The sequence below is a fragment of the Apteryx rowi genome, unplaced genomic scaffold (assembly GCF_003343035.1).
Source record: "Apteryx rowi isolate R43461 unplaced genomic scaffold, aptRow1 scaffold_328, whole genome shotgun sequence".
In the NCBI taxonomy this organism is placed as follows: domain Eukaryota; kingdom Metazoa; phylum Chordata; class Aves; order Apterygiformes; family Apterygidae; genus Apteryx; species Apteryx rowi.
The window spans coordinates 998,234-1,011,678 of record NW_020449730.1 but is presented as its reverse complement, the minus strand read 5'-3'; the positions used below and the strand labels follow the sequence as shown (position 1 = coordinate 1,011,678).

At 41.4% G+C, this 13,445-nt stretch overlaps 1 protein-coding gene across 2 annotated transcripts in view; it reads left to right on the top strand.

The window, feature by feature from the left end:
- The first annotated feature begins 3,569 nt into the window (after positions 1-3,569).
- The window catches only part of KREMEN1 (kringle containing transmembrane protein 1), a 31,570-nt gene continuing 21,694 nt past the window's right edge, over positions 3,570-13,445 (top strand). Inside the window, exon 1 of one of the 2 annotated variants that reach the window (XM_026071581.1) lies at positions 3,570-3,612. Coding sequence is in view for 1 of the 2 variants with exons in the window: in XM_026071580.1 (XP_025927365.1) it covers positions 3,797-3,875 (79 nt within the window). In the remaining variant the exon portion in view is untranslated. Of the gene's footprint in view, positions 3,613-3,796; positions 3,876-13,445 lie in introns of those variants that run through there. The other variant, XM_026071580.1, reaches the window with a different exon arrangement.

The following is a 13,445-nucleotide window of genomic DNA, read 5'->3' as shown; positions in this document are numbered from 1 at the left end:
AATTTCTGCTTTCTATACAATGAGTGTTCAATTGCATAGGGAATGCTAACTGATTTCATGAGATTATGTCATGGCAGGTTCAGCCTATCGTGTATCACAAGCAAATGATAATACCTCTGAAAGCATCAGTTTCAAAGTTATGTGTGTTAGTTTCTTATCTCAGTCACATCTTCCTCAGTAGAACCACAGCTCTGAGAAAAAAACAAAAGAGTTTGTAATTTTTCTGCACTTTTATTCTTTTATGCTTTTACTTGAAAACAGATAAAATGAAAATAATCCTAGTCTCTAATGCTAGCCCTTACCCAAAGAAAGACCTCCTTCCTGGGGCATGTAAGGTTAATTTAGGAAAATGTGAAAGAGGATGCAGAGTCAGATGGATAAAAACTACCTGCAAGTCAAGTTGAATTTACAGATTTTTTTTTTTTTGATGGAAAGGAAGAGATATTGAAAATATTTAAACATTGCATTCTTATATTTTGGTGAATCATGGAATACTCTTTGAAAAATGACACTTTTGCTTCAGTACTGACTGAATTTTAAAAAGGGGTGCAACTGAAAAAAAAAAAAGTACTCAGAAAATGAAACGTTCATTTCGGGTTGATATGAACAGATTTTTTTTGAAATCTGTCTTTATTCAACTGGCAAGTTAGGGTCCAGCTTCAAAACACAAAAAATTCATTGCTTGCACAGTTCCACTTGCAATGTTTTTCTTGAATAGCTGCAATACGCATACTTCTCAGTTAAAAGACTCTAAGGCTTTTTTTTTTTAAATATCTAGCTGATTTCTGAGTTACTACCTTGTACAGACTCTCTTTACAAAAAATAATCACCATTTACCTTTGCCTGTGTCCCAGAGGGCTTGCAAAGACAGTTCTGTGTTGTGCAACTCTTTTCAATAATGAAGGAGTTATTAACCTTGCAGGTCATAGGGTCTGTTTTTCTAAGGTCTTTAAATCATAAACTACAGGAAAATCATGTTTTTTTTCAAAAAAGCAAGAAAAATTATATACTACATGTAGAGGAGAGAATGAGAGAATGATAGAATGAGAATGAGAGAAACAGTACAGACTTTATGATGGAAACACAATGAATTGAAAGAAGAGCCTCAGACCACGTATTAAAAGTATAAAAGCATTAATTACTTATTAGCTGCTGTTGTTGTCATTGTTGTTGTTTTTAAACAGAGACCAGAAACTATGAGCAGAAGATTACAAAATGAGAATGAGTGATCTTGAATACAGTAAGCTGAAATACAAACAATTTTATAGAACAGAAATAAAAATCTTGTAAACAGGAACTTTGAAAGAAGACTGGAGAATGACCAGAGGCAACAAACTGTCTATTCATTGCCACTGTGCTCCAGTGAGGAAAAAAATTGGTGCAACTAGTGTGTACACACACATCCCAGTTGTGTGTGCAGTGGCTGAGTGGAGAACATGGGCAGCTGAATGAACCAAGGTGATTTTGCCTAGAAGTGCTGGAAGACCGAACTGGACTTTTCTGAGATATAAGAAGCCGATTTTGTGAACTTGGGTGTCAATACAGTGTTTAAAGAAAGATTGCAAGCCTTCTCTGTCCCAGGGTCCCTAAGGAACAGAGTGCCAGACCAAATGGGATCCAAATCGGGTGAATAAGTAACACAGTGGGGTCCCAGTCCTTGGATGGGAGAATTATGTGTGTTAGTAAAACACAAAGTAATAATGTTTCGTATGCTGTTAGACAGCATGTGCCACAAGGAAGTGCTGCATGCACAGATAGTGAATTATAAAGGAATGCTAGTGACACTTCCTGTCAGTAAGAAAGACTGGGATGGGAATATATGGAATGAACTAGATTCTGGCCTTCCTCCTGAAAAAATTGTATGTTAATGTGAGAACACAGCTGGTTTCTATGAATCAGAATTATCCAGCTTAGCCTATCATAAACAAAGCAGTGGTAAAAACAGACACAGCCACACACATGCACACACACACATTCAGTGGGCACAAAATCATCTCTTCTCATAGAGCTCTTGTGCAACCACAGTTCAGGGTCCAGCAACTTTACCAGAATGTGTGAAACAAATAACTGAACATACATAAACAAAATATGTTTGAGGAGGAACTCAATACTTCAGCATTTACCCAAAAAAAAAAAAAAAAGCTTAACACCAAACTAAGAACATTTTTTTTTCAATATTTCATTATCTTAAAAATTCCCCATTTGCTAGGAATTTAGCTCAAAGTAAGAAGAATGTGACACAATAAACTCTGGTACCAAAATATACATGTAAAGCCGATGCTGACATGTAATCCCTTTTCTGTGTTCTATATACCTCACAATAGCCAAAAGAAATTTTAGCACATTTTTCACCTCAAAATCAACTTTGCAACTACATATAATGAAAGGTTCCTGCATGCTAAAAGCTAGGCATATCATAGTACGTATTGATATAACAGTTAAAGCCTATAAACTTTTAGATGTTTGACTTTCTAACTCCACTATATAGCAAAGGTATAAAGGTGCTGAAAGGACAAGAATGTTTGTTCTGTTCCTGTCACTGACAAAGGAAGCGTAACGTTCTGTAAGTGGTTTTTGCTGTTGTGGTTTGGTTGGTTTTTAGCAAGGAGGCACTGCCATTGACAAACATACTCACAGGTCAGCTATAAAACCTTTGTAGAAACGAAGGCAGAGGCTTTATAATGTACCACCTTGACAAAGAACCAGTTTCACTGCTTGCACGTAGCCGAAAAAAAACAAGCTTACCTGCGTTTGCAGTTACCGTGCTGACAGTAACCCTGATACTTTTCCTTCGATTGCGTTGCCCCCGAGTGATCCACAGGCTGTTGGCTGGGCTACCTGTGTGCACGTGTGTGTGCGTCTGTGCCTCGGAGTCTGGGTCCGCGTACGTCCATGTCTGTGTGTCCTTGTGTCCGTGTGTTTGTGTTCGGGTGTGTACCCGTGTGGGTGTGCGCGGGTGCGCCCCCGCGGCTGTGCGAGCCGCACCGCGGGGCCGCAGCCGGCGCGGGGGCTGCAGCCGGCGCGGGGGCTTCGGCCGGCGGCGCGGCCGCCGAGGGCTGCGCCCGCGGTGCCCTCTCCCGGGGCGCTTCGCCTCCCAGCCGCCGTGCTTGGCGGGGTACGGCTTTTCACACCCCCTCATGTCCTGAGCCGCGAGCCTGCCTGCCTGCCGCCCGGCCCGGCCCCGCCGCGCCCGCGTGAAGCGGCACGCGGTGAGTGCGAAGTTTGTGGCGGTTTTGTTTGGTTGGTTTGATTTTGTTTCCTTAAAGCAAAGAAAGACGTGCTGCATCTGCTCGCTCCCGCCTGTTGGCAGACGCCGCCGGCGCGGAAGGGCCGCCCGCAGACCCGCGGGAGCCGGCCTGGCGGCGGGCGAGCGTGGCTCCCGTGCCCGCGGCGGGGCCGGACAGCAGGACCGCGGGACAGCGGCCGGTCGCAGGAGAGCCCTCGGTTGCGCCGCGGGGCTGGCGGGCTCCTGCCTGGCCTCTCCCCCGGCCGCGGGCGGGGCACGGTGTGCGGGAGGGCAAGGGGAGGCGGCCCCGCGGAGCCCGGACCGGCAGCCCAGAGCCGTCGTGTCACACGCAAAAGCAGCAGTTCCGCGGCCCGGCGCTGCAGCAGGTTGGGGTGTTGGTTTCTATCCTTTCCTGTCACATGGCTGGTAATAGGATCCCTCATCTGCCACTCGGCACCTCGCCGGGGCGCAGTTACGGGACACGCTGTAGGGCCTCCGCTTCTCGCACTTAGCGCTCTTCCCGGCCGCCGCCACCGCCCCTGCTCGGAGCCGCGGCGCGCCGGCCCCGCCATGGAGCCCCCCGCGCTCGCCGCCGCCCTGGCCGTGGCGGGGCTGGCGCTGAGCTGCTGCCGCGAGCCTCTGCTCTCCGGTGAGTGACGCTGGGCGCGGAGCGGAGCGGGGCGCGGAGCGGAGCGGGGCTGGCGGGGCCGGGCAGCGGGAGGGCGGTGCCGCCCGCTCCCCGGCTCCGGCGGCGCGCGCGCAGCCTCCCGCGGAGGCTCTGCCGCCCGGCAGCACCGTTGGGAGCTCGCGGCGCCGCCCTTCCTGCTCGCCAGGTCACTGCATGGCTCGCAGCTGCTCGTGCAAAGCTGCACGGGGGGGGGGTTGTGCGGTGTTTGTAGCGTGCGGCTGTTTGCGGATCTCCTGGTGCTCGCTGAGCGCGGAGTTTGGAAAACGTGCGGAAACGTAAGAGGAAGAAGAGCGGTGCGTTTCTCTATCAAAGCGGTCTGCAACACGGGATCATCTGCAGGGAGAGGGGAGTGGGTGCACTTAATCACTGGGATATGAAAAAAACAGGTGGCAGCAGGGCAGGATCGGGACCACAGAGCCAGAGCTTAGGAGGGGGCCGTCTCGCCCCCCTGCCAAGCACCGACTCCTCTGGCCATTCAGGTACTCATTCAGCCAGCCAGTCCGGAAAGCCTGAAGCTTTGCTACCTGTCAGTGAGCTTTTCTGTGATTTTTCACTTAGAATTTCTCACCTCAGTTACTGATGATTGCAAGTACCACAGTTCTCTGCTGGTGAGCGCTGGTCCTGCTTCTCACGATCTGTAGCGGCTGTTCCAGATGGTCACACTCCCACAGCCATCAGATGCTTGGTCCTCCTGGATACATTTTGCATATTCTAATCCTTAAATCATTCTTTGTAACAGATTAAGGGATATATTTACTCATTAAATGAACACATAATTTGCCCTGCTTACTTTACCGTGAATAGAAATTTGTTAATCTTCACTTTTTTGGCACCACTTTTTAATTTGCTTACAGCTATAAAGCAGTGAAATGTCAGCTTTTAGTTTTTGTATATGCACTTAATTAGATTTGGAGATGATTAACATAGATTTTCTTGAAAAAAAAAGTCCTTTTGCCAGAGAGAGTTTTCAAAAGGTAAACTTTACAACTTCTCAAAAGGAACTTCAGTTATCTGAAGTGAGTAAAACATAAGAATACTTTCACATAAGCCTCTAGGGAGCCTGACAGCTGCACAGAGAGGGACAAGTCTAGGCCTTGTCTAAGGGTCCGTTCATAGTACCATCAGGCCCTGTTAGTTGCACAGGGTAGGTACCCCTTCCTTAGCAAGTTGAAGTGACTGCTTGTAAATTTCCTGAGCAGGACTGAGGACAGAACACAGTCCTTATGTTACCCTGTTCCTCACAAGACGCTGCATGAGAGCAAGTGGAGGATATCCCTGTGTGAATGTTTGTTTCATAGGCTATTGAGAAGATTGTGTCTATTATATGCACCTGCACTTCCATCCTCCAGCCCAGCCAGCTATCTATCTCCTGCTAAAGGACCTGAAAACAGTGCAAACCTGCTCTTCAACAAGGACCTGCAATTTGTATGGCACCTACAAAATCTGCAGAGTTCTTCATATGCACAAACCGTGCCTCAAAATCTTCTTCCTCACCCTTAGTCCCACAGGACTGAAACAGGATGAGCTGGGTCAAGAAGCACTTAAAGCAAGGCGTGCATTTCAGAGTTCTGAAATGACACGTTTTAATTTCTTTGGTAAGGTAGCTTGCCATATGGTGTGTTTTTAATGCCTATTCTTTTTTTCCTTATTAAATACAAGTTTTCATACTGTTATAAAAAGTGTAGTCTGAAAATGCAGCACCGTTGTTTCCCAAGTTGAGAGAGAAACTTTGGCTTCCGGAACTGCCTGATGAAAAATTACTTGAATAGACAACAATTAGAGTTAACTGACAATCATTTTTGCACTTAGTACTGTGCTACATTTCACAGAAAAGTAAAGATGCAGTCTGTGAGGTATCTAACGGTTTCTRTTAATTCAAACACTGAACTTTGCAGCATTCAAACTTCAGTCTTACCACATTTCACAAGCAAGTATGAAATTAAAGATGGGTGAATACATTGCCTAAGATTAAAGGACTATCTGAATTTGATGAGTTTAATATTGCAAAGACAGAGAAATTGAAATGGCTTCCTCTAATCATAGTTTCAATGAATAAAGGTGTTTTTACATATTCAGTGTAGTACGTTCTCACTTCCAGTTTCTGTATTTATAGAGTTCACTTAGTTTGCCCGTCAGGAACAGATAAGATTATCAGATAGTTTCTTTTTCCTTTCTCTATTGTCTTCCCATTCAGTAATACTGGATCGCCATGTGCTTGTTTTCCTTCCCAACTGAATCTTTCCTTTAAGCTGCTACTTCAGCCCTTTCTGACAAAGCTGATATCACTCTTGCCACCCTTTTCTGCTTACGTCTTGCTGATACAGTGAAGCAGTTGGACTTGATATGCCTTGAGCAGTTGTCATGGAAATACTTGAAGCAGCATTTCTAACCAGACGGAGAGAAAATGAAATAGTCACCCAGACACTTCAGTATATCATGTTTACACGTCATAGAGTGTAATTCAAAATCCAGAGTTATGTGAATGAATTTAAGCAGGGTGGAGTTAACCGAGTGGGAGGGAGGCAGGAATTACAGTGCAGCCAGCTGCACAGTTTGCGTTATCATATCACACCATAATAGTTGTGTGATTGACCGCTCCCTCCATCCACACAGTGGCCATGGCCTATCCTGGTAAAATTTCCAAAGGGATTCAGTCTACCACACTTGACAGTGGAACAACAGTTTTAAAACTTCACAAAGAAAACAAACTGCTGTATTAAGGAACAGAAATTCCTCTGGGGCCACATCATGCATTCTTACTTGCAGAGATAAAGAATCACAAGTCAAACGTATTTATCATTTTGTGTCTGAAAACCAGCCAGCAACTGCAAAGCTGTGGCTAATACAGAGTGTTTGTATTGTGTGAATAAAAAGGCAGCATTTACAAAACACATATTTTTAAACATTAAAAATAATGGTAACTGTCTCTTCGGCTCATATCCTATTTGCCTGCTTCCAACATGTTCCAGAATCAGTCTGGCCCAGTCAGATAGTGTTTCCTGTGTTTTTTTTTTAAGCAAAAATGATGAAAAACTGATTAAAGACAAGTAATCAAACTTACCCAAGGATAGCAAACTCACATATATAACCACTCATGAACTGAGACGTATGTGCCAGGGAGCAAAAATACAGAATTGCATATGTCCATATATCCCCAGGCTCATCTTTACTGGACAGGCCAATGCTTAAGTTGAGGTTTGAAAAAGTGTCAGGTGAGTATGCACTGAGTCTGCTCTCTGCTTTGGACTGATGCTAAAAAAGCCTCTGGTGCTGAGCCGAGAAAATGGTTATATTTGAGGATTTTAAAAGATTATGTATATGTGTGTGTTTGTGTATACAGAAAGTGAGAAAGATTTTTTTTTTTTTTTTAACTATATCCAAAATACCCCTACGCTGCAAAGGAGAAATCATCAGCTAACCTGGTGACTTCATATCATCAGATCAGGTTTTTATTGGGTGAATTACCAAATGGGGAGGCATTTTTTTAGCAATTTGAAAATCGCATTTTTAAACAGAGATCATTCTTTCTTGATTTTTTTCTGTAGTTCATATCAGCTGTTGTGGTTTTCTACCATTACAGTGTAGGCACCCAAGCATGATAGTTTTGATAAGGACTTTTGTTACATTGGTAGCATTTGGAATAGTAAAGTAGTGAAATGTAAAAATACTACACTGATTTTCAACTGGGGAGATCTAAAACAGTCATATACTTCCCCAAAGCATTTATTTTGCATCATAACATAATATGGAATGAGATTTTTCCTGTCCAATCAGATGGAAATATGCAAATGAACTTTTGGTTCAATCAGTAAAACTGCATCTTCAAAGAAAACCATTGTACTGCTAAAAATATTTTTAATACTGACCACAGAAGCCATATTTGCCTCTTTGATCTCCTGAAGCGTCTTCTGTTTTTAATCAATGTTCCCACATAAAGCACTGTGGCAACCTACGATAATAAAATCCCTATTCACATGTCCACAGGGAAACAAAAAAGTTCTCATCTGAAGAAGGTAATTTGGTGTTCTGCCTCTTCCATCCATGGGCCCCTGCCTCTTACTGCTGGGGTATCTTGGCATCAGTTAAGTGGTTTCTGTCCTTCGCTCTGTGCATTACTCTCTCATTGAAGTGTTTCTGCTGTCTAATTATACCCTTTCAATCAAATTAGAGACTGCAGCATCTGGTTAGTGCCTGTAACTGTTGCCATCTGCACCTAGATACAGTGCTTTCATTTAAGGAGGAGTGCTCAAATTGCAAACTCGAGCAAGAGCTTTGAAAACAGTTTAGGTAGAATGGAAATAACTTGAAACTTTTCTTAAAACACAGTGCAAGCATGTGCATCAAGCAAGTGACACCTAGCCATTATCAGATCTGGCACCTTTGGTTCCATATTCTTAAATTCTGCTCAAGCATTTCTCTGACTCTTCTGAAAGGCTTCAAGAAAAACAAGTGACAACCGAGCAGGCAGTTATACCAGGTAAATTATAGGAACCTTTATCTCTTGCTCCAGCCTTACAGAGCATTTAGTGTTTTGGATATCACATCACTGTAATGAAACCTAAGGCGTAAATGGCAGCCACTTTCATTCACCTTGCATTATCCTTTAATCTTCAGATTCTGAAAAGAGAACCTTGCTTCTTGTCTCACTGTGGCTAGTAGGATAATTTCTGGCCAATTGTTATCAACTTTAGTCTCTCTGGCAGCAAGCCAGAGCTTCAAGTAGCTTCCCAAACGTAAAGCAAATGAATGAATCAAGTAACTTTATCTTTTGGTGAAATAGTTAAATGAATTGACAAATGACAATTCAGAATGAGAATTCCGAATTTTCTAATAACCTCCCTCAAAAGCTACATATACAGCCCAAACAGAGTACTCTAAGATGGCATTTAAACCACTCTGAAACTTCCATCTTTTTGGTCTGCAATCTGCAATGTCACTAAATACAGGTCTTTGAGAAAAGATGGCTTTGAAGAATGTTCAAAAGATACATAAAATTTCATCCTTGTCAGCCTGAAAGGGAAGAATGTTTGAGAGGTAGATAGCTGGGGGGTTTTGTTTGTTTGTTTGTTTGTTTTTAATTGTATAAAAAAGGCTGCAGATAAAATTCAAATGTTGCATTGTCTCCATCTGGGGTTATGTATCATGAAATTAGTGTTTCTCAGGTAACTAGGTCTCTCACCATTAAGGATACTACAGATTAATACCATAATTGAAACTCCATCTTAGCAAATCATTGGCAGCCAATATAGACTCTGAAATTTCAGTGTTTTATTGTCAGTGGTTCATACAGTGTGGCTATTATTCTGCACTACCTTAATTTTCCAAATGATCCTAAGGTGGCACCCATGTGGAGCACAGGCATCCATACAGTCCCAAAGTAACAAAAGCATAAATGATCATTGTAAGGTCCCTACATCGAAGAAGAAACCAAGGCAGATGGAAAAAATTTATATTACAGCTGCTGTTTGATCTTCCAAACATCGATCTGACTCTAATGAAACTAATTGTGAACCTGTATTGCACACTGATCATTCATGGTGGACAGCCATTGCCAGGCTTACTTCTCTGCTTTTTCTTACTAGCGGTTGCCACCCAATACATACATATCTAGTCTCAGTAATCATTAAAAAAAAAAGTGTTTTTTGTTGTTGTTGTTGTGTTTGTTTTTTTTGGTAACTGCAGCATCTGATGTATTGAAATCAAAACAACCTTGACAATACACTGCAGCCTGTGTTTTCACACTGTAGCTCATAAACATTATCCTGAACAGGACCTGTTGGTCTTTCCAGCTTTTCATGAATAAAACCACTGCAGTGGTTTTACTTCTAATTAATTCTATTTGCAGACATCCCCATGAAACAGAAGAAGCAGCAGGCTCATTAGGCAATTAACAGTGGCATCATCACAGACACTTTGATTTTATGCATTGATTTGACACAAACCTCTACTTCAGACTATGGCTGAAACCCAGCTGACTAAGATCTTAGAAGTATGAGGAGCCCAGAGACTTCAACATTTGATTGGAGATAGTTTTCTCCATGACCTTTCCTTCTAGGGAGCTGTCAGCAGTAACTCCCACAGAGTCCATGCTCTTTTCTTGCTGTCTTCACCAGCCAGAGGAGACTAAGATACATTGCACAAGTTCTGTCAAAGTATACCATAGTCTTCCAAAACTTCAAGGAATAAAGTTTGCTGAAATTCAGGTAACTGATATTAACTTCCTTGAGTCACTGTTCTGATATTAGTTAGATTTCAAGCTAACAGTTTCATAGCTCAAGGTAGTATGGAAATATCAGCCAACATAAGGCAGTTGGATCCAGCAGGTGACAGAACAGTAAAGGAGAAGGTGGTTGCTTTTTTGTTTTCTGATTATTTTTTTTTCTTTCTCCTACATGATCATAATCTACCAAGGAGAGAACAGGTAAATGGAGTAAGCCCAAGAGTTTTACCCATTCTGTTCAGTCCACCCTTTTCTGACTGTTTTATTCAGATGATCTCTCCTGGCTTAATTTTGTGCAGACAAATCAGGCTGATATTTTAAGTACATCTTTTCACAGAATCGTTGTAGCAGTAGTGCAGAACAAAATTAGGACAGAGGTTCCAGCCTACCATTTTCTGGAATCTTTTAGAGCGTTTGTCTTGAAAGAGCAGCTATGGGTCTGAAGTGGAAAGGGCAGTGGTCTGTTTGCAGATGGAACATTCACTTCTCACCTTCAACATGTCCTGAATATTAATGGCATGGTGAGATTGCTAAGGTAGCGTCTTGGATATCATGCAGCAAAATACAGAGAAATCAATATGTATGATAAATTAAAGCAGCTATTTACTGCCAAGATACTGAATATGCTGAGGGATCTCTATCAATTTTACCAGGAATTTTATAGAAAACAGTACAATATATACAACCATAGTTTAGTAGAACCCCAAACTGTTCAAGTTTAAAAAAAAAGTAGTATTGAGGTCTTGATTTTTTGAATACCAATATTTGCTTGAAAAGTCTGCACTCTTACGCTACAGCAAAATTATGATTAGTCATTAAAAAAATGAAAATTTCCTAGCAACTTCCCTTTAAGAAATAAAGTACTTGCTTATATAATTTGATAACAGCTACTAGATCCCATAATTTAAAAATAGTTTTAATTTCAGTATTGTTGGGATAATCAGTGGTTTTACATGATATCCTACTCCTTCCCCCTTCCACATCTAGATGCTAGCAAAGCCAAAGGACCTTCACTATGAGTCAACTGGCACATTTTCCCAAATCTCCTGGCAGTGCAAAAAAGACAAAGGAGACAGTGTTACAGCTACTTATTGTCTGGAGAACAGTACCTTATAGTTAAAAGGAACGATGACAGTTCTGGCTCTTCTTCCCATGTAACAGGACATACATTAATTATTACTGCAGTGAAGTTTGAAGAAAACCTATTCAAAGAGTAAGAAAAAAAAAAGCTGAAGATCAAAATGCAAAGCAGCTGCTACTGCAAGTTAAAACATGGGCCAGTCTTAGCAAAGCCTAAAATGGGCTGACATTAACTTCAGTTTGATGTGCGTGCCACATTACAGTCAGGTATTGTACCATTCCTCAAGTTTCTGAGTGGATGTTAGTAAATATTGTTTCTAGTTTAAAAGTGAAAAGAAAACTAGTAATAGCACTAAACGGAAGTAGACATCTTTTCTGGCTGTGCATATCACTCCTCACAACTGCTTTTTATACTGTACATTATTTTATTTATCCTGTTTGACCATATGTTCCGCTCTTTTCTGCCAAATGCATCAACTTATTTTTTCAGATAAGACATAGAAAAGCTTTGATATTAACTGCAAAGCAGGAGTACTAGAGAACATGACAACACTGTGGTGACTTAAAAGGTCTTTTTCATGAGTTTATGCAAAATTCTATAGTGGCCTGAATACTGGAAACACAGATTTGCATTTTCCAATAAATGTGCATTGCTCATCTGCATGGGTGATATAGCTAGGCAGACTGAAGTGTTTTGAGTTTGCATGGTTCTACACTGAAAATGTCATGTCCCTATGGAAGATATTTGCCTCCATCTCACTAGAAGCAAATGAAAAATTGCTTTGTACAGTATTGTTGAAGAATTGCATTGTACAGTGCTGGCTGTAATAGGTAAAGGTTAAAATGTTATGTAAATTAAGCTGTTCTGTGATTGAAGCTGAAGTGAACAAATAGACATGTATGTCACTTTACAAACTCTTGGCTAACACCTAACAGCAAGCTCAGAAGTTTGGAAAACATATGAGTTACACAAGTGAACTATTAAAATGTATAATCCATTGGTAAAAAAAGTTGTTTCTTTATTTTATGCTCAAAAAGACACTCCCAGTGACCTAGGAAAACAGGTCTTGTGAAATAGACTGGTATGATGCACCTCAGTATATGGACTACTTGGCTGAATAAGTGAGAAATAAAATACACTGAACCGCATATATGGATTATATTCAGATGAATGTGTTGCAGTTCCTCACTCGTGAACCTAAAATATATAGAGAACCACAGACAATAGGCCTGAAAAGGGCCTGAAGAGTTATCTATTCCATCCCTACACCCAAAGGCAGAATCAGTTTTATGTATGCTCCTTCCAGCTCTTTTTTTCCCCTAACTTCTTATTAAGAATCTCCTGCGATGATAATTTGACAATCTCCAGGTCATGAGAGTTTATGCTGAGGTCTAACATAAGTGTCCCTGGCTTTAGTATATTACTTGTTTTTCTATATGATTTGGACATAGAAAATAGTTTAGCTCCCCTAGCAACTGTGTTTTAACAAGTCTTCCATCAAATTCTTCCCTAGACTTTGCAGCTCCAGTTCATCCAAGATTTCTCTAGAAATTACATTTCTTAGGCACTGGTCATTTCTTTTTTTTCTCTCTCTCATGAATTTTCTTGACATCATCTGCATTTTTCTTGGAGCACAGTATCTAAAATTGCCATCCTGAATAAAGTGGAAAAAGTAATTGTTTCAGTTGTCTTGTTTATGTGTATCCGTGTGTGTGTGTGTGTGTGTGTGTGTGTGTGCGCGCGCGCGCATGTAACCATATTGTTGATTCACATTCACACTTGTGATCCATGGTAAACCCTAAAACTTTGCTTTTAGAGCTACTGCCTGGTCAGTCTATGCCCATCTTGTATTTCTAAAGTTTTTGTCCTCATATGCCATCTGCACACTTACTGTATAGATGAAACCACAGGCATCCACTATTTGTGCTTTTGAGGATTATACAAGATTAATGAAAGGATTGTCATTTCTTTGTTCTGGAGATTATTCAGTAGGTAACACTATGTGTTACCGCTCCTAATCAACCTTTGTTTTGCAATAAATCTTAGTTCTTAGGTAAATTAGAGTAAGGAGGAGTATTGACTTGAAGTTTATTTCTGCTAAATTAGATTTCTGTCCACAGTTGATGGTAGTGTCCATTAATGGCTGTGCAGACACCTTTTCTATGTGCATTCAGCAATAAAGTTACATTTAAAAGAAATTCTAACCTGCCTAGACAGGAAAATGCATAGT